Consider the following 20,593-nt stretch of genomic DNA (forward strand, 5'->3'; position numbering starts at 1 on the left):
TACAAAGGAACACCGAAGCAGCGTGTGAATGTTTAAACCTGAATTCATTTATACAGAGAATTACAAAAAAAGGCTACTTGTGTATCCAGAGAGTAACTTTTAAAAGTGGCAGTGAGGCTGGAAAACAGGCATCAGCTTTGATTCCTAAAATGAAGAAAATTTCCCATTATTAATCGTAAGTTTGATACACGACAACATGATCATCAAAAGCGCATTAATATGATTTCGTTGTCTCGGAGAAAGTGATCAGCGGCGCTTACATTAAGGATATTTTATTAAGTTTGACTGTAGTAAGTTCCACCCATGGTAAAGTTAAGTTAACCTGTAACAGGGCGCTAAGCACAGGTAATATTAATTAATTCAATAGGCCTGGCGCACTGATGTACAATTGTGGTTATTTATATCACACAGAGCTCTTGCTTGCTTTGGATCTAATAATGTCATTTCTCATACAAGCACCATTATATCAGTGTCAGCAGTATTATAGCTTACTCTGTCATTTTGTTGGCTTATATTAACTAAGACTGCATTTTACTTTTGTGTTAGACGAGTTGACAGTTGTCACCGTCTGGCCTGATTTCACTTGGATAAAATGTCGATTTCGGAACCCTTTGCTATCCCTTTGATGGCTGACTGGAGAACCTGCTAGATTAAAGAAAGACGCAGGCCTGCAGGGCTCACGGACCTGATGGCACAACAGGTGCACTACTGACTCCAGATCAGAAGATTACATGTGTTCAGTAAGGCAAATTCATTTCCACAGGGCTCAGTTCTGAAGCTGATTTAAGACTTTCTTATGCAGGGTTTGAGCAGAGGGATAAAAACATCTCTCACCTGGAGCCACAGGCGGAAGTTGTCCCTTTTGCGCCCATTGACGGTGCAGTGAAAAGAGGCGGTCTGTCCGGCGTTGACCTCCACTCCCTTTATAGTCAGGAAGTGAGGTGTGTTCACTGAGAGAAAGGGAAAATATTCATCAGGCAGCGAAGCCAAGAAGTTCAGTAACATTACATGCTGAGATGCAGAGTTCAGCTTCCCTAAAATGACTCTGTACCAGAATGAATCACCCAGAACTGGAGGTTAGAGTAGCCGCTGAACGCCTGCATGAGAACTCCACCAATTTATCCTGCTGTGTCCCCAAATTTCACTGTTACCCACTTTCTTACTCTTGTGCCAAGATTTGTATGGAAAATTGGACTGAGAGAAGGTGCTTTGAATGGATACTGCTTTATTTCACTATCCAATACCACTCGGTCTCAAAGTCCGGCATCACTTTGTAAGGTATATTTCAACTCGGTCTTTAAAATGAGACACCCGAGGCCAAACTTGCACCTACCAAAAACTCAATTTCTGCTGTCTCTTAACGGCATCCTTTCATTGATTGAGCTGATTTTTTTTTTTTTTTCTTTTTTCCAAAAGCATCATTCTCTTTCTAACTGTGCTCATTATCAGTGTGTTCACAGACTGGGATAGTCCACAGAAAGTAACTTATGTAGAACATTTTTGATTAGTACCGCTATTCTGCATAGGAAAATAGGGCAATTCAGTGGAGCGACCTTGATTCGAAACATAACCAAATCTCTAAAGACTTGGCAAAAGCTAATTCTATCACTTTCATCATCGAGACTTTCACTTCTACTTAATATTTCATAACCTCGTCTTCGAACTATACCTCCTCCTTAACTTTGTCCTGTCAATCCACCCCGTGCCAAAAAAGACAAATCTATTTTCCTCATTGCTAATGTCTTCTTTAATGATGGCAGGAGCGGCAGACCACCCAGTGGCATAATCACACCTTTGTGCTAAATATTCCACATGGTCGTATAAATAGAAAATTAATTGGCTGTGCTCCACTGAAGAGTCGCTCTGATCACTTTGCTTATCACTCAGAGAAACCCAATTGCCACTGAGTGGGTTATTGATCCACTCGCACTTTTACACATTTAAACATTGATCACGTCACAAGGCCTCATCGATTTACTCAAATACATTTATATGCAACATTTATCGCTATATAAATCCATCTTATTGACATAACATTTGTAGGAATTCAGCTGCTTTCAAACGGTTACCAGGTCATTAGCGCCTAACAATCAGGGCTTGATACTTAAGCTATGAGTGGTAGAGTAAAGTATAAATCAATTGGTGAAAACCCATGTGGTATTGATTTAGACTTAGACTGTAGGGTGTGAAAACCTCTTAGTATAAACTTAAGGAGTGCCATACGGAGTAACATGACTGTCGGCACTCAAAAGCATAGACTCGAGGAATCCTGAAGAGCCCTCATCTTGTACTCCCACAGCAGCGGCCTATCCCAAAAGCCCAAGCAGAAAAATTCTAAATATGCTTGTGATTACATGTTAATTTGCTCTGCAGTGCACTCTGAAGTGCTCGTATTTCTGTTCAGCACGGGTAGCAGAACTCCGAACCTCTGAGAGATGAGATGCTTTACTGAATATCCTTAAGGGAGGAGAGAGATAGTGGGACCCAAACACAAACAGCAGCATACTGTATGGTGGTATTTGTTTTTCATCCTCTCTTTTTTTTTTTTTTTTTTTGCACTATTTCTCCCATCTCTCATAGGAGAGATTTAACACAGCCACTCCAACATTATATCCTGAGCACACTCCAGCGTGTCAACTGTATGCTCATAAATCTTCAGGGAGCTAGGAGGAGGGAGGTTTACACTTTGGATTGACTGTAGCATACTCTTTGAAGGCCTTTTGTTTGACTCGGAGGCCTTGAATAGAACAACGATGCAGGTATTTGGGAGAGTGTCATGGAAAGGACAATGACTGTTTGATGATATTCTTTTATGGTGAAGGGGGAAAAAAAAAAAAAAGGACTTACTGCACTGGTGGCCCTGGACCACGACGTCTCTGATGGCCAGCAAGCCACGCTGCCCTGAGGTTACGGCTTCAAACACAATCTGAGCAGGAGAAAGGAGACTCATAACACCAGTGATAAATGGCCGCATGTCTTCAAATGGCACTTGAGTGAGGCTGCCCGTGTGCACAGAGAAGTCCGGCCCCTGCTAATGCGATCTGCTCTTAGCCGAGCCGCAGCTGGTCACACAGCTGCGGGCCACTGACATTATTTCCACAATATGTCACAGTTGATAGGTGTTATGACATGCAAGTGTTAAATTAAGTTTGAGCCTTGAGACGATTAACACACAGTCTGCGACGAGCACGCGGTGTATGGGAGGTGAAACACCTAACATGTTGAGCAATGTTTAAAGGGTCGATTCTCCCGGATTTGAAAAAACGGCACATTTCCTCCCAGTCATTTGATTTCATTTGTGAAGGGGTTTGTGATATGTGTTGCTGCCTTCATCCCAACACAATGTAGCTCAATGGAATTTTGTTTGTGCAGTGAATAATGAAATAAAACAGCAACGTCTCTTTCCACATCAGTGCCCAGGACTGGGTTGCTTCAGTTAATTGTAAATCAATCACTTTGTTTTTAATAAGTACCACCTAGTTTCGAACTAGCGATTTACTCAATTGAGTTGCACCACAAAATGTATTAAATATTTTAAGCTTAAGCTCTGTGTTAGTTGGTTACTAGGGAACATCTGTAGTGCCGTTAAATCAAAAACAATTCGCTTTGTAAACAGGGGGTCAATGCAGCATCACAACCTGAGACATTACTTTCAGATAGAACAGTTTGAGGAGGCCAAAACAACAACTTAAAGCTCGCAGACAATCTATTGTAAATGGAGGTATTGCTTAGTTTTGTCTATATATGCAAAGATGGAGCGGAACGTGTTTTAGTGTTGGTAGAATTTATTGAGAATAAGGTGGAAAAAGCTGATTAACTAACTTTAGTCTAATGTTATTAATATTACATGTCAAAATCTTTTCAGTTTACAGCATCATTAAACAGCTTTTTAATCAAGAGTCAGGGTCAGGTCAGATGTGTCGATCATATTCTGTTACTTCACTTACTGTTCACTCTAAAAAGGTCAAATGTTAGCAAGCTGATGTTACACTTGGCAACTCTCTCTGTAAGACAAGTGTGGTGCAAACTGGCTAAAAAAGTCTAAAAAGTGAAACTATCTGCATGGTCAGATGCCACTAGAAGTGTGAACATGTGCTTTTTCTTGTAACGCGAGTGAACTAACCCTTAAATGCATATTCAAAAAGCTATATCCTCCTTGAGAAGACGCTGCTGTTGCATTTCACAGTTGCTCTGTATCAAGTGTTACTTGCTCGACATGTTTGTTGCCATTTCTGACGGCGCAAAACCTGAAGTCGAGTGCAACTGTGCTGCGTAGGGGCTAACACGATCCTATTTTAAGGGGCGAGTTCTCCTGCAAAACAAATGGTCCTAAGCTGTGACAGAGGGCGTGTCCCAGCAGAATGTCAGTTATGTACTCCACGGTCCGCAGTGTGATAAAAAGGGAAACAAAATGCCAGTCCCTTCCCAAACCCAGGGCGTGGTGCAGAGACCCATTACACCACACGCTCGACTGCTACACATGTTTTGCATGCCATTATTCCCTAAATATACGCCTATATCTTGCTGTGAATGGTATATATTAATGGATATGATCCGTGTATGGTGTCACCCAGAAACTTATGTCCTGCCAGCTGTAGTGAAGCTGCACACACACACACACACACACACACACACGCATCTGAGATTCCTTTTGTAGCCTAGGAATGTGGAGGCAGAGATAGTTACCATTGTCATCTGGGAGGCAGGATGCCTTCAGATAAGGCTGTCTAATTATAAATTTCTTTTTTTGTCTCATGAAATATGAAAGTCAATGTCTTGGGTGCCAATTATGGCCTCATTACAGGCTAATTTAAAGGAAATTAAAAGGGCAACCACTCCATATATCGCCACCAGACAAATGAACTGGCCCCCACTCTCTAATTGAAATCCTTTGTTTGTGCAACAGACATCAGTCAGCCTGCCTAATAGCTGTGATATAATTGATTCCAACATCAATGATAGTGCAGTGCATAATTGGGCCTGACCCACAGAGTGAAAATATTCACATGGGACGAAAGCGGTTGATGTCACGGGAAAGTTCACCGTTCTCATTTGTCAGAGACAGACAGTGAACCCAACATTCAATGTCTACATCACCACACTGGCTAGCCCTAAGGGACTTGGATAAGTACTACATTACAGCAGGATTGATTAGCTCTGCCATAGGCTGTACTGTATTGAAATCAAGATAGATGAGGACATTAGGGTTTTTCTTTCTCAATGCTGCACACTGCTGCATGCCACGATAAATAATGGGTTTTCATCTTACGCACAGAACATGTATTTGAATAGTATGTGCAGGACATAAACAGATTGCCCATTACATTTACTTAAAATGGTAGTGTTTATCACCATGTGCAGCAGTTTTTGGAAAAGCATGACAATCTCAATTAAAAGTTTTAGGGATGACCTGACAGAAGAGTAATTATCAAGGGCTGAAAGGCTCGTGATGACTAAAAGCCGTACCGGTAATTAAAAAATAATTTCCAAGTATCAGGTGGCTTCCCTTTGACAATTGCGTAGGTTACTATGCAATTAAAGATACCTATAATTAGTGCCATGTTGTTAATTAGTGACAATTTCAAGCATTGGTCTTTCTTTTCTTGACTGAGAGTGGTGTTAGGATCATTAGCATCCTCACATTCGCCCGTGTTGTCACTCTGGGTCTGGAACAATTACAAAACGGAGACAGACCTTCTGCTGGGGTTTGAAAGGCAACAGATGCCGGGAGTTTCCCTGAACACACTGGAAAGCATAATACGTCATTTCGGGTCTAAACGCTCACCACGAACAGCATGTCAAAATGTTCGCTGGTATTGAGCTTCACTTGGAATTTAAAAGCGAACGCAATGTTCTGTCTAAGGTTGCAGATTTGTTTATCACGTTGAAGCTGCAGCTGAAGTCAAAAATGTCTGAACTTCACAGAGAAAAAGCTCGGTGAGAGGTTTTATTTTTTTTTAATTTCAAAAAGGAGTCGGTGACAGTTATGGATCCAGACATAACAAGCTGTGTCTCCACTCCAGGCAAACTCCTTCAATCTTTAGGTGTCTTGAGGCAAACTGAAAACATTTGACCAGACTGGCTTTGCATCATTATGTCACACAAGGGTCACCACCCTGTCAACAACGAGCAGTGACTGTTAGTGCCGGCTGCAGCTCATTCTGTCCCTCTCAACTGTTGCCTTCCCCCCCTCTTCTGTCTTTCTTTTGTCCATGCGCCTCTCATTAAACTTCCTATCTTGCATTCAGGAGAGAGAAGCTCAGCGGTGTGCCTTGTTAACTAAGTTATCAGGGTGGCTGTGATGAGCAGGCAGGAGGGACACCCCTCAGCTCCAGTGTGGACCGGCTCTGCCAGGCCATAATGAAATAATTCACCAAGGGATGGTCTCCCATTGGGAGGTTAAGGGGTTGCTCTGCATCAATTAACATTTGGTGGACTCGTGGAACAAGCCCAGTGAAGACTAATAGCCAGGCAAGTGTGAAATCACCTTGGCCCGGCCAGCAGTCATGTGCATTGGTAAGTGAAAATGAGTTTTCAGAATTGGAAAAAGAGAAGTGGCTCAGATGGAAGGGAGAGAGAACAGATTACCAAGGATACCGAGGTAGCCTCAGAAATCAATAATCTTAGGTGTTTTGAATGGGCTATTGTGTGATTGTTTGGACCTCCTCAAAAAATAAATTTGTCTTGCTCCACCCACTGAACAAGCTTTAATGACTTTGGCTTAACTATAAAGGCGGCTTAGAATGAATAACCTAGTTTTGTAATGAGACATTATGAAAAAGAGAGCCGGATTCAGCCCACATGTCATTTTGCTCACCTGGTAGAAGTTGGGCCAGTAGGTACTGATGGCCAGCTCTACCTGTGCCCAGGAGCGAGTAGCTGGACCTGACACATTCCAAACAGGCATCCCCATGGGACTGTTGTTCTCTTTGATATAGACATTTAGGTGACCTGGGTGGCTGTTGTCTCTGCCTCCTATATAGTAGTGGAAGATAACGCAGTGAGTGTCGTTCTCCTTCAGCTGGGGTGTCAGCAGTAAGGCTTTCTGCCCTGCAAATCGTCCCGAAGTGTTCACCATCATGAAGGCTGAACCTGCGACAGAGACAAGAGTTTTATGTCATGAGCTGAGCTGGTTTAATCCAAATACCAGTTCAAACAGTGTCGGGTAAACCGATATTCATAGTAATCATAACATGTTCTGTGTACAACTGCACATCCAGTTACTGTATCTGGCATGATAGCTAAAAAAAAAGCAGTTGAAACATTGCTGATGAATTATTACCAGGAAGAGGTTTTAGCTAATGTTGGTCAGTTGGCTGGACGACCAGTCAAACACTTTGATCCAGATTGAAATAAACATTTGTTCAAACGCTAGCAGGCTAACATGCTATTTTACATGCAGACTAAACATACAGTTGCATTGTGTGACGAGCATCAAAACACACGCACGTCACGTTTCAATGTTTTCCACATTGATGTGTAGGGATAAACCACTGCCCTACTTCTCTAAATCGAAAACCATTTCCTGGTTTGGCATATCGTGGCCACCATAACGTGGACACCATACTGTCTGTATAACATGGTCGATGTGTGCTTCGTGCAGTCTATTATTTGTGAGACCCACAGGGGAGAATAGCTGATGTTAATACCCGATACCCCAGGAAATTTAACCGTTTAACTGATAGTAGCAAACTATCAAAATTCTTACTGTCGGTTCATAGTTAAGAGGTTAATTATGAAACAACCCTACTTTTGGGTACAACGCTGCGTTTTTGATACCTGCATTTGATATTCATGTGTGCAGCGTTGCACTTTAGTGTGTGTTTCAAAACATTAACATCAATAAGGTAGTCTCACATGACAAAATCATGTCATGCATCTTTAAAATAAGACACCATAGACTAATCTATGAAAACTAAAATACTGTTATTTCATAATTTACATAAGATTTGTAAAACTTTGCAGCACATTTGGAGGAATAATGGAGGCTGTATGGTTTTATGGGTTTATTATTGCATTTGATTCTGTTGGATGTGTTGGTTTTCGAGACAACTTGTTATTAATAGAGCAGGAAGATATCACAGACAAGAACCAGATTATTAGCCGCAATCAGGTCCTGAGGTTTAATGCTAACTAAATAAAAGCCCTAATCTTATAAGAGCAGGCAGAAAGCAGGTAAATGACTGTGCTGAGACCTTTGCTATTAGCACTGAGAATTGTAGCATGTGACCCTTAATGAGAAAATACTCTTATCATAGGATTGATTGAAACTCTCTCATCATTATCATTCATCAAAACGAGGACAGAGAAAGATTAATCCTAAAAATGCTGGATGTTTGAGTAGAGCGTGTTTTCTTTCTAAATGATAGAGAGAAGGGAAATGATGAGAAATCAATAAGTTAAAATCTATTTGCCGAGCAAGCCCCATTTAGATTTTATCGCTTCGGTTCAATATTAAAGGTTAATCTAATTCTCTCCCCTCTTGCCAATGAAACACAAGTGAGAATTATTATATTGGCAAACTTTCAAGGAGACGCAGAATACATTCTATTTGTCATCATCCTATTTAACTTGGCTTGGTAATGAGATGGCACAAATCGTAACAGCATTTGAGCCACAGCCAAGAGAGAGTTTATGTTGAAATACATGTTTTTTTTTTTTTTTTAAGTGTGGTAATGATTGGGAGCCACATTTTGCTCAGAGGTGAGACAAACAACCTGTAAGCGAAAAAGCTGCACTCTCCTGCATGTGAGGCAGAGCTGAACCGCAGAGGATGTGAATCTTTGTCAATAAATTTAACATCTGGTGATTCATTCAGATGTGGCGTTAAAAAAAAAAGAAAAAAAAAAAATAGGGTAAATAACGGCAACTAAATCGTCAGGCTCAGTCCCCGAGCGTGTCAGCCAAACAGCCTCTCACAAAACCCTATTTGTTCCATCAATGACTCGAGCTTGCCCACTTGTCTTGTTGTGCTGCACTTGTAACGCTCACCAATTCCATCTGTCTCCAGCTTCAGATAACGAGTGGGGGGGGTTCTGTCATGTTTACACAATGAAACAGGAGGAGAGGGAGCAAAGGAGGAGGAGGAGGAGCAGTGAGTTGTGATGACACAGAGTCAGCCTCCTCGGCTTTGTTTGTCAGGTACGATTGAGCTGTTGCTTTAATGATGTTTAGGATAATGCGAGCATCATATCTTATAAGTGACTGTATTGTAATTTCAACTCATAATAACTCTCCAATGCATAACACAAACCAGTTATACCATGCAATCCTGTGGTGAAGGTACACCTGGTAAGTGTGTATGATCCTATTTTAATGTGGATCACAGGGAACACATGGGCCACGACTGGAACACAGAATATGTGGAGCCAGAGAGTGTTGCTGTAGATCAATGATAAACTGGTCTCTGGTCAGTTCTCACTGGTCACGACACAAGAACTTGATTTATTTTTTTATTTTATATTATGATGATCATGAAATAAAAATGTATAAATACACTGTTAAACAGGAAAGTGTATTGTTGACCTTGAAAACAGTAGTTGGATTGTAAATGGTCCACTTTCTGTGCCAGCTTTTTCCAAAGCTTTCAACTTCATCTCATGAGCTGTGTACAAAATGATCCGCTTGTTCCCTCAATGACAACTCCCTGTGTAAAGGACGCTCAGTAGTTTTAACTTTTGCTAATCATCGTTTTCCTTCATCACTGTAACATGTAGAGCATTGCATTGTGGGATCGTTAGCAGAAAGTATTGTAAATATTTAGTGGATATATTTACACGCTCAGGTCATGACTGTGTCCAAAATTACACCGTATATACTATAATGAAAAAAGTGGTGTACATGGCATGTACAGTACTTTCTGCTAACAAACCCACAATGCAATGCTCCGTATTTTATGGTTGCAAAAAGCAGAAGTGCACGACTCCATTAGCGCTGACACTGATGATGCAAAAGGATGATGTTAAATGTCTCACTGTTGAGTTAACTGTTGAGTGTCTGTTACAGAGGCGGTGGTGATTTCGGGCACAGCCATGATCCTTGTGGCTTCGTCAGGGGATGGGGCACGCTCAGTTGTCATGGAGATATCTCCGTTGTCATCACGTGACCTGAGGTGCGGAACTTCGGAATTTACGGAGCTGTCTCCATGACAACATTCCTTCGCCGTCGCATGATGACAACTGAGATGTCGCCATGACAACCGAGCAAACTCCGTCCACTATGGGAAGACTGTGGGATGCAGCTAAAAGTCCAGAAAAAAATATAGTATATGTTATTTAATTGAACAGATTTGAGTCACATATAGTTTATATGTCTCGCTTTTTGTGTGTTTCCACTTGTATGTTTGTGATTTCACTGGAAGTACAGGAGCTTTAATGTTTGAGTGTGTCATACAAAGACATTAATAATATCTCCCTGTGTTTACTGTAATAACAGGCACCTTTTCAAGTTGTGATTAGCTATTTATGACTGTGGTTTTTCTGTGTTACAGATTTTCCTGCACAGCATGATCACTCTGTTATGATCCACCATTGTGAGCAGCACACTGCTGTTCGCTCTGTGCTTTTTAATGTATTATTCACCTTTAGTTTGTCTGTGATTCAAGTGCTGGGGCTAATTATTTCTGAGGCTATGCAGGAAGTTGTGTAACGTACATGTAGAAGGGCAGGAGATGAGTCAACTTTGAGACACTTGTTTGTCCAACCTCAATCAGGTGCTTCTATATGAGGGCTCCAAGGTCTCTTTAATAACATTCAGCCATCTGCTCAGGTGCCCAGAACTGTTTTGTTTTTTCCCTTTGAAACATCAGCAACCCTTGGTGTGATGCGAACCAGCACTAATAATCAGTTGATGAATTGTTCAGTTGTAGCTGATGTTACAAAGACTAAGATGCCGGCACCACTGCTTTTCTCTATGATTAAAACAGGCGGATTACTATTCATTTCAAACAGCCACCTTGTGACAGTGTTGCACAGGAGATTTATGCACAGCACTGCTCTTTGTTGGTAATTAGAGATGAAAATATCAGATCCCTCAAGCAGCATTTGTATTGTTTTTTTTTTTACTACCATGTTAATGAAATAGTAATAAAACAATAGGTACCTTTGGTGTGTAGTCACTTCTTGTTTAATAAAGCTGAATACAGTGGCTGTATAATACAGAAATCCATGTAAATATTGGAGCATTTCTTCCTGACTCTCAGACAGGCTGCAGAACTGTGGCGATGAGGCTGTGAAATTCTTGTCACCGAATTTGAAGCCTGCAAATCGTCTTGATTTGGGTCAGTGAACCCAAACACAACAAGGGGGAAAAGTCTCTCCTTTCCTCATTATTGACCACCATAAAAAATAAGAATACAGCATTTCAAGTGACAGTGTGACGCCTCATCGTGCTGCTATTGTCACTGTCTAACAAAAGATGACAGGAGAACAGTGATTGTCATTCAGTTTCTATGCTCTCCGAGCCTAATGACCACATACTGTGCAGGACCTGCTGCACCATGACAAACTAATTAGCCAGCGAGACTAAGAGCAAATTATAATGACACTGTGTTAGTGCTGTGCTAATGTGCTAGTGATGCACAAGGGTTTTTTTTCTCTCCATTTCTCTGCCTCTTTCTCTATCTCTTGTGCCTAAACAATGGTGCGTTCAAGACCAATTAAAAATAGAGAGCTCTCAGCACACTCAAGGCCTGTCTCTGCAACTCCGCAAAGGCCAGGGCTCTAAGGTATTCAGAGGAACAGATTTATTATTATTTCAATGTAGGCCAACTTCACCTTAAATTACGATGATGGCTGTAGATGGAGAACATGGAAAAATGAATTAGTAAAAAGATGAAATGTTCCTGTTGCAGATGTTACGTACACTCAAGTTGTTGTTCATTACCCTGAAATATTTTAGATATTAACAAGGACACTGCGAATGAATAACAGCTGCTGCTGCACAACAAACATAAAACATACATTTATTATCAGACAATTTGTTGGCAGAGGCCACAATTCAAAAGGTGTTTTAAAAAAAAAAAAAAAAAACAGTTCACATTTGGTTGTGGCCACAAAACTCTTGCACCAGTTTCTGGAAATTTCTGTCATTAGTCGATCGTCTTATTTCAATTAAAGGAGAACTCCTCCGATTTCACACACACATTGTCTGTTTACAGGTTTTGAGGAGTACTACTGCACACTGATCTGGGTGTGTACGGTTGGGAAAGAGTGAGATTACCTCTCACCTCTTGTAGCCTGCGCCTCATCTCTCCTACATTAGCTGTTACTAGCAAAATACATCTGAATGTGTGACTGAACTGTCAGCTGTCAAACTGCATTGTGGGTCATGCAGGCACCCGGTTTTGACAAAGGAGAGGAATGGGTGGAATACAAAAAGATGATATCTCTGGTTCTGCTGCATCGGTTTTGATACTTGTTATTGGGGTGCAATGCTAAACTGGTGGAGTTCTCTTAAGAAACAACATCCAAAACTTTACTAATCGGCTGCATAAAACCCACCAAATGAATGCAGTATTTTCTCTCAAAGTCTAGGACAGATGAATATCTAGTCAGCATCAATCTAACAAGTGCTTCCTACCAGGATGAAGTCTCTTCTAGCAAGTGCAAAACCCACAAATGTTCAGGTTCAGCTGGACATTAAGTAATCCAAAATAACAGCCTTAGTGGTTTAACGGTATTATGAGCCATTGAGAGAGAACCATGGGCGTACTGCAGGGGAAGGCTTCCATCAGGTTAATCCTCTACCCTGTCAGGTCGCTCACACTGGCAGAGCAGCTGGGAGTTGGTCACAGCTTGTGTCAGTCCATATGGGAAGAAAAGTCCCTTCAGCCAAGACAAGAAGCTGGTGACAAACTGGTAATGACTAAAGAACTAAACGCTTTAATTTCATGGTTTTTTAGCACCTAATCATTCAATAAAATAACTTTTCGTTTGGCCACCAGAACCCTGGTCTTTTTGTTGAAGCAATGGGTCTTGTACATTAAAGCCTATTTATCTGAGAATAACTACTCTGACATTATCCTGAGGAAACAGGCAAAGGGTAATGACTGTAATCCTTTCAAAGACTAACAAAGTCTTTTACGAAACAATCAAACTCAATTTAGAAATGACAGCTTTTCAGGATTACAGCAATGTGACAGGACCACATTCTAATTTTATCATTCTCTGCCCATGTCTTAAGAGGCAGTCTTTTCCTTTTTTGTTTTTACAGTCATTGTAGAAAGCAGGAGGAGGTTCAGGGTTGGTGGAGAGGCAGACAGAGACCTGAGACAAATGTCAGATGAATCCCATTAACCCCTTTCTGTCGAATTCATACTCCCTGCTTTGACTGTAGGAATGGAGAAACTCTGAAGACACTACTCAAAAGGTTAACCAGATTCCAATGATTGAATCTGATTTTCCTTAAAAAGGCATATGGATCCACAAAAATGCCAAAGTAACCAAAGAAAGTGCACTGCACAGTGGAGAGACAAAGCAAAAATAACCTGAGCTTAGGAAGTGCCTACATTTACATATTTGTATATATCAGTTCTTTTTCTTAAAAAGAGACGAAAGTCTATTTAATGGAGATACAGTCTGATATAATTTAGTTCACACACATAGGGTACTGTCTAATCCTAAGCATCAAAGTCTATAGGGGTTAAGGTATTTAGATTAATTATGAGTTGAGTGATGGTCTGAGCAGAGGATATAATTTGCAATAATGACTAGCGCTCATTATTTCTCCTCCATTCAGGTCCTGAACTCTGTGAAAATCATTATGTGGGGGAAATCAGAATGAAGGGGCGCTCTTTAAACCCAAACCCTCAAGGTCTCATTTGCTAATAAAATTCACAGAGGTCACCGCCGCAGAAAAGCACGGCGGCTGCTTCGGAAATGTCAATGAAGACAGGGCTATTCTCACTGTCTGCCACCAATCAAAAATGCTCTCGCTGTGAGGGTTAGGCTGTTAATGTGAACATCCGTGGCCTCCACTCAATTTTCCAGAACTTTCCCAGTGTCCTTTGAAACATGAAAGGGGCCTGATAAAATAACACTGAATAAGTTTGGGCTCTCCATATGAAGGACCTGGCAGGTTTCTTTGACAGTGTCAAATGGATTCACCTGAAACCATCCATCATGCGCAACACGTTTCAGCCCCGTCATTTTCATCAGGTGGAACAACTGACCCTTATTACGTTCCCTGGCAGCATCCTTTGTTGCTGCATGTCAATCAACGGCAATTCTTAATGGCTTAATATGTCATCTTAATATGCAGTACGCACTGGTGGCGCTCCACTGCAATAAATGGGTCATATAATGGCCCATTTGCCTGATACAAACCCATTACACAACACAGAGTTTTCTCGTGAGTCACCAAGCTGCATCATTAGCCTTAATTGCACATACCATGCACACTAATGGAAAAAGATACAGTATACAAATATGTCCTCCATCATGACAGGACAGTGTGCTGTCATAATCCTGTTTATAGTAATGGGTACAATCCTGTTTAGTCGGACCATGGCACATTTTTTAAGCCGACAAACATGTTAAATTGAAAATCACAGTCCGTCAACCCCCAGGAATTAATTCACGAATTGATCAGACATTGTAATTTGCTGTTCCGTTTCGTCACCTAATCATATAATGGGGTTTCTCCTTAACCCCACAACCTTGCCATCGCTGCGCAAGGTGTGATTTTCACACAAAGTTGTGAATGGCCCAAAAGCAATTAGCTTATTTTCGCAACACGACGCCCCTCCCCCCCTCTTCAACAGCAAATCTCATCTTTTGCTGATGTGATTTAAATTCTGATTAAATTTCTCACGTCCTTCAGTCAGTGGGTGCTCTCTCCTCTCGAGTGGCTAAAGCCATCTCCTCTTTCATTTGAACGGCTCATACGGCGCCGTAAACAACGCTGGTTGTCCAGGTGAGGCAGAGGAGCTTTGTCAATTCATTACCTCCCAATTGAAATGGTCAAAAAGGTGAACAGTTTGCCTTTTAAAATGATCCATCTTATCCATATGCAGCAGCCGCCCTCTAAGAAAGGCACCCGCCTTGGGTTCACGAGTGAGGTGCATTTGCATGAACGCATTACGAGCCTGACAAGAAAGAACCAGGAAGAGAGAAGATCACCGTTACCGTACGTAAGAACCTCATTCTGCCAGTCCTTCACTATTGTTTAGGTGTCATTATCGACCAAGGGCGCGCTATCAAAACAAAAGACCCTGTGCAACAGTGAGACAAAAACATTCAATTTCTCTCCTGCAACATATTTAGAGCAGACATTAAGAATAAAACAAGTAATTTAGCCTGAGCTGCACTTGCCATTGTGCCTGACATAATACAAAAAAAAACCCTAATTAATCTCAGTTAGAGGACCTTCTTTCTCCACCTACTCTTGCCATTATTCCCCAGAACAACTCTCAAGGGAGAGTCAGGGAGCAGCAGCCTCCTGCTGGCAACATCCATGACACTATCAGAGACGAGGCAGCCTCTGCACCAGCTGGGGCGACCTAAAAACAGCTTTCTTCTTAATGGCAAGTGGACAACCCCACCCCACGGCAGCACCACACTGCAAACTTCAACCGCACAGTCAACTTCATCCATTCTTCTGCTGCACCACTTTGGGGAACTCAAAGAGTGGAAACTACAGAATTTTTTTACGGCATAATATAAAATGTCTTTGACTCAAGTGTGGTAATTTTCTCATCAAATAATATGCAATCAAAGCCAACAACCTATTCTGACAGAAGTGCGTCCAGCTCCATTCTCCAAGGCAGAATGAGTGTTGCCTTGGCTGAGATGGTTCTATTATCATTGCCCAGGACAGATGAGGCTCGTTGGTAATAACAGGACTGATAGTGACAGTTCAGCCGGGGGTTTCTCCAGTTGGCTTCGGGGAGGGAACACACCGGGGAGTGCCCAAGCAGACATGCAGAGCCTCAGAACTGGGCTGAGCCTCCCTAAAGGAGCCAAAGCATGCAATCAGAGCCGCGCAGAGGCATAAACACGGCTACTCTCTGTCCAGACGTAGCAATTAGGCTGGGAGCGGATCATCGTAAACAACCAAAAGTTTTAGTCGCTGCTCGTCTCTTCTTCTTCTTCTTCTTCTCTTCTTCTTCTTCTTCTGCGACCCTCTGTTGCATTTCATTTCACTTTTCCGTTTTGGTACTCTTTTATTTACATGTTAGGATGGAATCGGGCCTGTTTGGTATTTGGTTGCAGTGTGAGCTTTGTAGAATGAAGGAGAGTCCTCAGCGGGCTCACATCAAACTCTGCTCAAGGCCTCTCATGAGTGAATCCTCTCCACTCACCACACTGACACATCATCCTAATTCAGAATGTTTCCTATTGATTTCACAAGACTTTGATGCCATTTTTTTTACAGGCACATAACAGACAGTGAGCAGCTGAATTCAAGTCTAACATCTAATAAAATGAAGAAATCACATTATTGCATATCGAACTTGACATTTTATTTTTAAAGACTTCAGTGTTTTGTATTATCAACTTCTGACTACACGGTATCTAATTCCAAATATTTGTAGAGTTTTATGTTTTATATGAACATCTATGTTGGACAATTGTGCAAAACCCTGCATTACAATTCAGGACTTTACTTTTTTTTCTTTTTACATCCTGTGCCTTGCCATCTACAATATGGTTATGGTTGGGAAAGACTGTGATTGTGGCAATAAACTACGGGGGAGGTACGGTTAGGGTTAGGTAACTAGAACACTGGGCTAAGGTTAAGGAAAGATCGTGGTTATGGTTGATAAAAAGCCAATTACAGAAATGAAAGAAAAGTCAGACGTGTTGCACACCCTTATTTTCCTCTTTGCTACTTGCAGAGCACATTACTGCTGGTATTGGCGATGTATGCAGGCAGTGGATGTAAAACATAAGGTGTAGAATTGTCCAATATAGACCTAATTCTTATAGATTGTGGGCTGGGAGTTAACGTAAGTGATGAATTTTTTTTTTTTTTTCCCCCATTTACTGTGAAAACACAACCAGGTTTTATTCATCATTTAACCTTCATTCACATTGACATTAAGAGCACTCATAGTGTATTTGGACAGAAACTGTCTGCAACCAATTTTAAAAGAGGTTTGAGGTAATAAAACCTTCTGCTTGGAGCCTGCTTCTATTCCATTTCCATCCCGGTGCACCAGGTAGGATAACAATCTGTTGTGTGAGTATGATAAGGTCGTTTTGTGAAGATTCATAAGTACAGGTTGAGAGTGAGACAGCAATCAAAGGTGTGATAGCTTTTTTCCACCAGTGTGGCTTTCACCTAAATGCATTTCTACCCATCAACCCCCTCTCCAGTAGCCCTAAAACAATTTCAGCCGTCAAGCACTCTACATTTCACATCCCTTTCAATGCGGTCAAAGAGGAGAGATTACAATTTCGCGTGGCAGGTTGAGTGCTCACGTTGCGAAATGGAGAAAGAGCTGCAACCTGTTAATTACACACAATTCAAGATGCACAGGTAGAAAACAAGCCTTTCTGAAGTGTACTCAGACTAGGAAGCACAATCAGGGACGCCTCTTAACCAGACATGGGTTTTTAATCAGAAATGTTAAATTTAGAACATGTGCGACGTGTTAATTTGTAGGTCAAGGCTTTTCCAGATTTCGCTGTAACCTTTGCCCAGCCTCTATGTGTCCCAACATTAATCAATTGCGATGGAAAAAGTAGACACTTCCCCCTCCATGGAAAGTAATTTCTCCGGGGCGGTTCACCACACATCATCCTGATGTACACACAAACAGGTCTGGGCATTGGGTGCTTAAAATTAGTGAGGGCCTGCTAATTAATTCCCCCTCTGTCACTGGGGGGGCCCAGTGCAATCTATCTGTGATGCAGCCTTTGTGAGATTAGGCGTCAGATAGGGGAGGAAAACAATATCCATTAGTTTGCAACCCTACCTTTGTTATAACATGAAAAGAAAAAAAAAAGAAAAGAAAAAAAGAAACGTCATTCCATTAGTCTAATACCTTAGGTGCCTTCTGCTCAGTGGTGGTAATATCTCTGCATTTCAAATGAAATGAAAAGCGATCAATGGAACATTAAAGAGACAAATTGTGTGCGACAGACACAAAATGCAGGGAAAGCATTTTAATGAATTTCAATATGTGGCTGATGGAAAGACTTCTTTAATTAAAATGGATCTGAGATTTTGATATCGAATGTTGCTTTTGTTGTTTGAGTTTCAGTTCTTGTGAAACATCCTGGAAAGAAGTTGCATCAAAACAAAAGAGAAGAAAATAGTGTTTGAGCTCCAGAGAAGTATGTAGAAATATTGTTTTGCCTTTAAAGTTTATCTTTACAAGATGAAATAGTCTTGCATGAACATATAAACTGGAATCCATATTTATTACTCTCTAAAACTAACGTTGCTTACATGGAGCCTTACAGTATATTCCAATTATAGTCAGATTTATAGCTTAATTAGAAAAATGTCCCATGTAAGCACCTACATCAGCAGACTGAACTGGCCATTCGGAGATTAATTTCATTCCATGGAAAAACCATAGCAGATAAAAATCTGTCATGTAAATGCTCTGTCAAATTAGTTGCATGTTTGGAATATCTATAATCGCTGTGTGTATCATGGTGGATGTCATGGGTGACTCATCTTCTCTCATCTACTTTGTTCTGATGTGTTTTTCAAATGTCCCCTTTACTCATTTATTTATTTAGAGCAATGTTAATTTGACCTGAAATAAATTAGCACATGCAAAATGGAGCCGTGCTGTATGAACTCAAAATTAGAAAGTTTTGAAGTGTCCGCTATTTATCTGATATATTGCTCTTCACCGGATTGAAAAGCATTTTGAAGAGTGGGTTCTTCCTATTTAGAAAAACATTCCTGTATGTATAAAGAATCTTTGTTCAGGGGAGAATATGGCTTCTTACACAAAACAGACCGTGTCAAAAAGTGCACACTACTGCAACAATGTATTCTCTGTATGGTGATAGAATCATCACTTCTCCTCTTCACTGAGCCAGTGTCACCGTCCTTACCTGAGGGCAGCCATGGATCTGATGAAGGTTTCTCTCTAGTATTGCTCTGCTCCCAGTCAAGGTCATCGTCTCTGCCTTGGCTGTACCCACATGCTGCCAGCGGCTTCTCAAAGTTACAATCGCCTATGACAAAAGGAAGAAATTTATATGGTTATACAGTTTTTCCATTAACTTGCTGCTCAAATGAATGAATAAATTAAATTCTCCTCTTTTTTTTTTTTTTCCAGCGGTATTCATAATGCAATATGCCAGACAATGAGATGCATTTAAGTGAGACAGAGTGAAGGATTACTGTAGTAGGCGAGGCACAACATACATTACCATCATTAGCAACACGGCAGTCCAATTTCACAATGACAAGTATGAAGTGTCCAAACTCCATCATCGTTAAGCATTATGTTCCCAAACTGCACCACCATCAGGGATAAACTGATTTATTTTCCTTTGCGGCCACAGAACTTTGCTGTTCATGCGCCCTTACTCCACAGAGCCACTCTAATCCTTTTTACAAGCTGCTTGCAAAATGACAGCAAGCAACCATTAAGGCCAGACTTCAACCAAGCTTGGCGTGTGATCGATTAATACAAATACCCCTTTATTCCTCGCACCTTAAAGGCCACACAGAGAATGTGAGAGTTGAGCTTTTTTTTCCCCCCAAAGTGCTTTTCAGTCCACTCATAAATCTACAAAAAAGGCATGTCAAAACAATATGTGGCTAGAAAGGAGTCCGTACAAAGAAAATAAATGTAAAATGTAAAGGTCGCTTTTACACTGTGGGAGGTCGTTTTCAGAGAAGTCAGGGGACTTAGAAAAGAAATGGACAAAATGATATAAAGCATCAAACATAATATTACAATGATTTTTTTTTTTTTCGATAACAGATGTGCAGCATATTGCCCTGCTCCGCACCAGAAAATGAATCCAAGTAGTGAATCTGAAAATGTTTGCTTGCACATTGCTAATAAATTTCTAAACACAGATGACATACAAATTTTATTGCCTCTGGGAATGTCCTTTGAGCCAGAATCTGTGCCAGGCCAAAACCAATATCTCATCTCTTACAAGCTCCCTCTGACATTCTGCTGCATAAAGGCTACGAGCTGGGGTTTTTGTTTTCCCATTTATCTCTCTGGTGACATTTACAGTACAAGTGCAAATGAGTGGCCAAACGAGGAGAACACAGGATAATTAATATCCAGCTCCATAGGGCAGCTGCTAATGATATATTTGTTGCTTTGTCTGTTTTTCGAGGGGGTGGACATAGAAAAGGGAGTGATTGCCAAAGTATCACAGGTAAAGAGGTTGAGGAACTGTTGAGAGCTTGTACAGAAATTCATTGCCTCCTATGGCTAACACGTCACCATAGCAACTTGTTAGCAGTTAACTGTACCTGTGTGTCAGTATGGCTAAGCTAAGTGTGAAACACCACAGAGAAGCTAACAAGTGACAGAGCCAAAAATAAGGAACAAATAGATAAATATAATTCTCAAGAGTGAGCACATCAACCATAATAACTGACTTAAAATTAACAAACAGACACAAAGAGTTCAAATAGCTCTGTTTAAGCTAATGCT

At 41.0% G+C, this 20,593-nt stretch overlaps 1 protein-coding gene across 1 annotated transcript in view; it reads right to left on the reverse strand.

Annotated features, from left to right (window-relative positions):
- The window catches only part of ptprm (protein tyrosine phosphatase, receptor type M), a 127,680-nt gene extending 108,276 nt beyond the window's left edge, over positions 1-19,404 (reverse strand). Inside the window, exons 1-5 of the mRNA XM_022758228.1 lie at positions 19,341-19,404; positions 19,020-19,142; positions 6,818-7,092; positions 2,848-2,926; positions 835-950 (exon numbers count right to left, since the gene is read on the reverse strand). Coding sequence (XP_022613949.1) covers positions 835-950; positions 2,848-2,926; positions 6,818-7,092; positions 19,020-19,142; positions 19,341-19,404 — 657 coding nt within the window. The remainder of the gene's footprint in view (positions 1-834; positions 951-2,847; positions 2,927-6,817; positions 7,093-19,019; positions 19,143-19,340) is intronic.
- Between the last annotated feature and the right edge of the window lie 1,189 nt (positions 19,405-20,593).

This window comes from Seriola dumerili, unplaced genomic scaffold, assembly GCF_002260705.1.
Source record: "Seriola dumerili isolate Sdu_G_001 unplaced genomic scaffold, Sdu_1.0 BDQW01000291.1, whole genome shotgun sequence".
Lineage (NCBI taxonomy): Eukaryota > Metazoa > Chordata > Actinopteri > Carangiformes > Carangidae > Seriola > Seriola dumerili.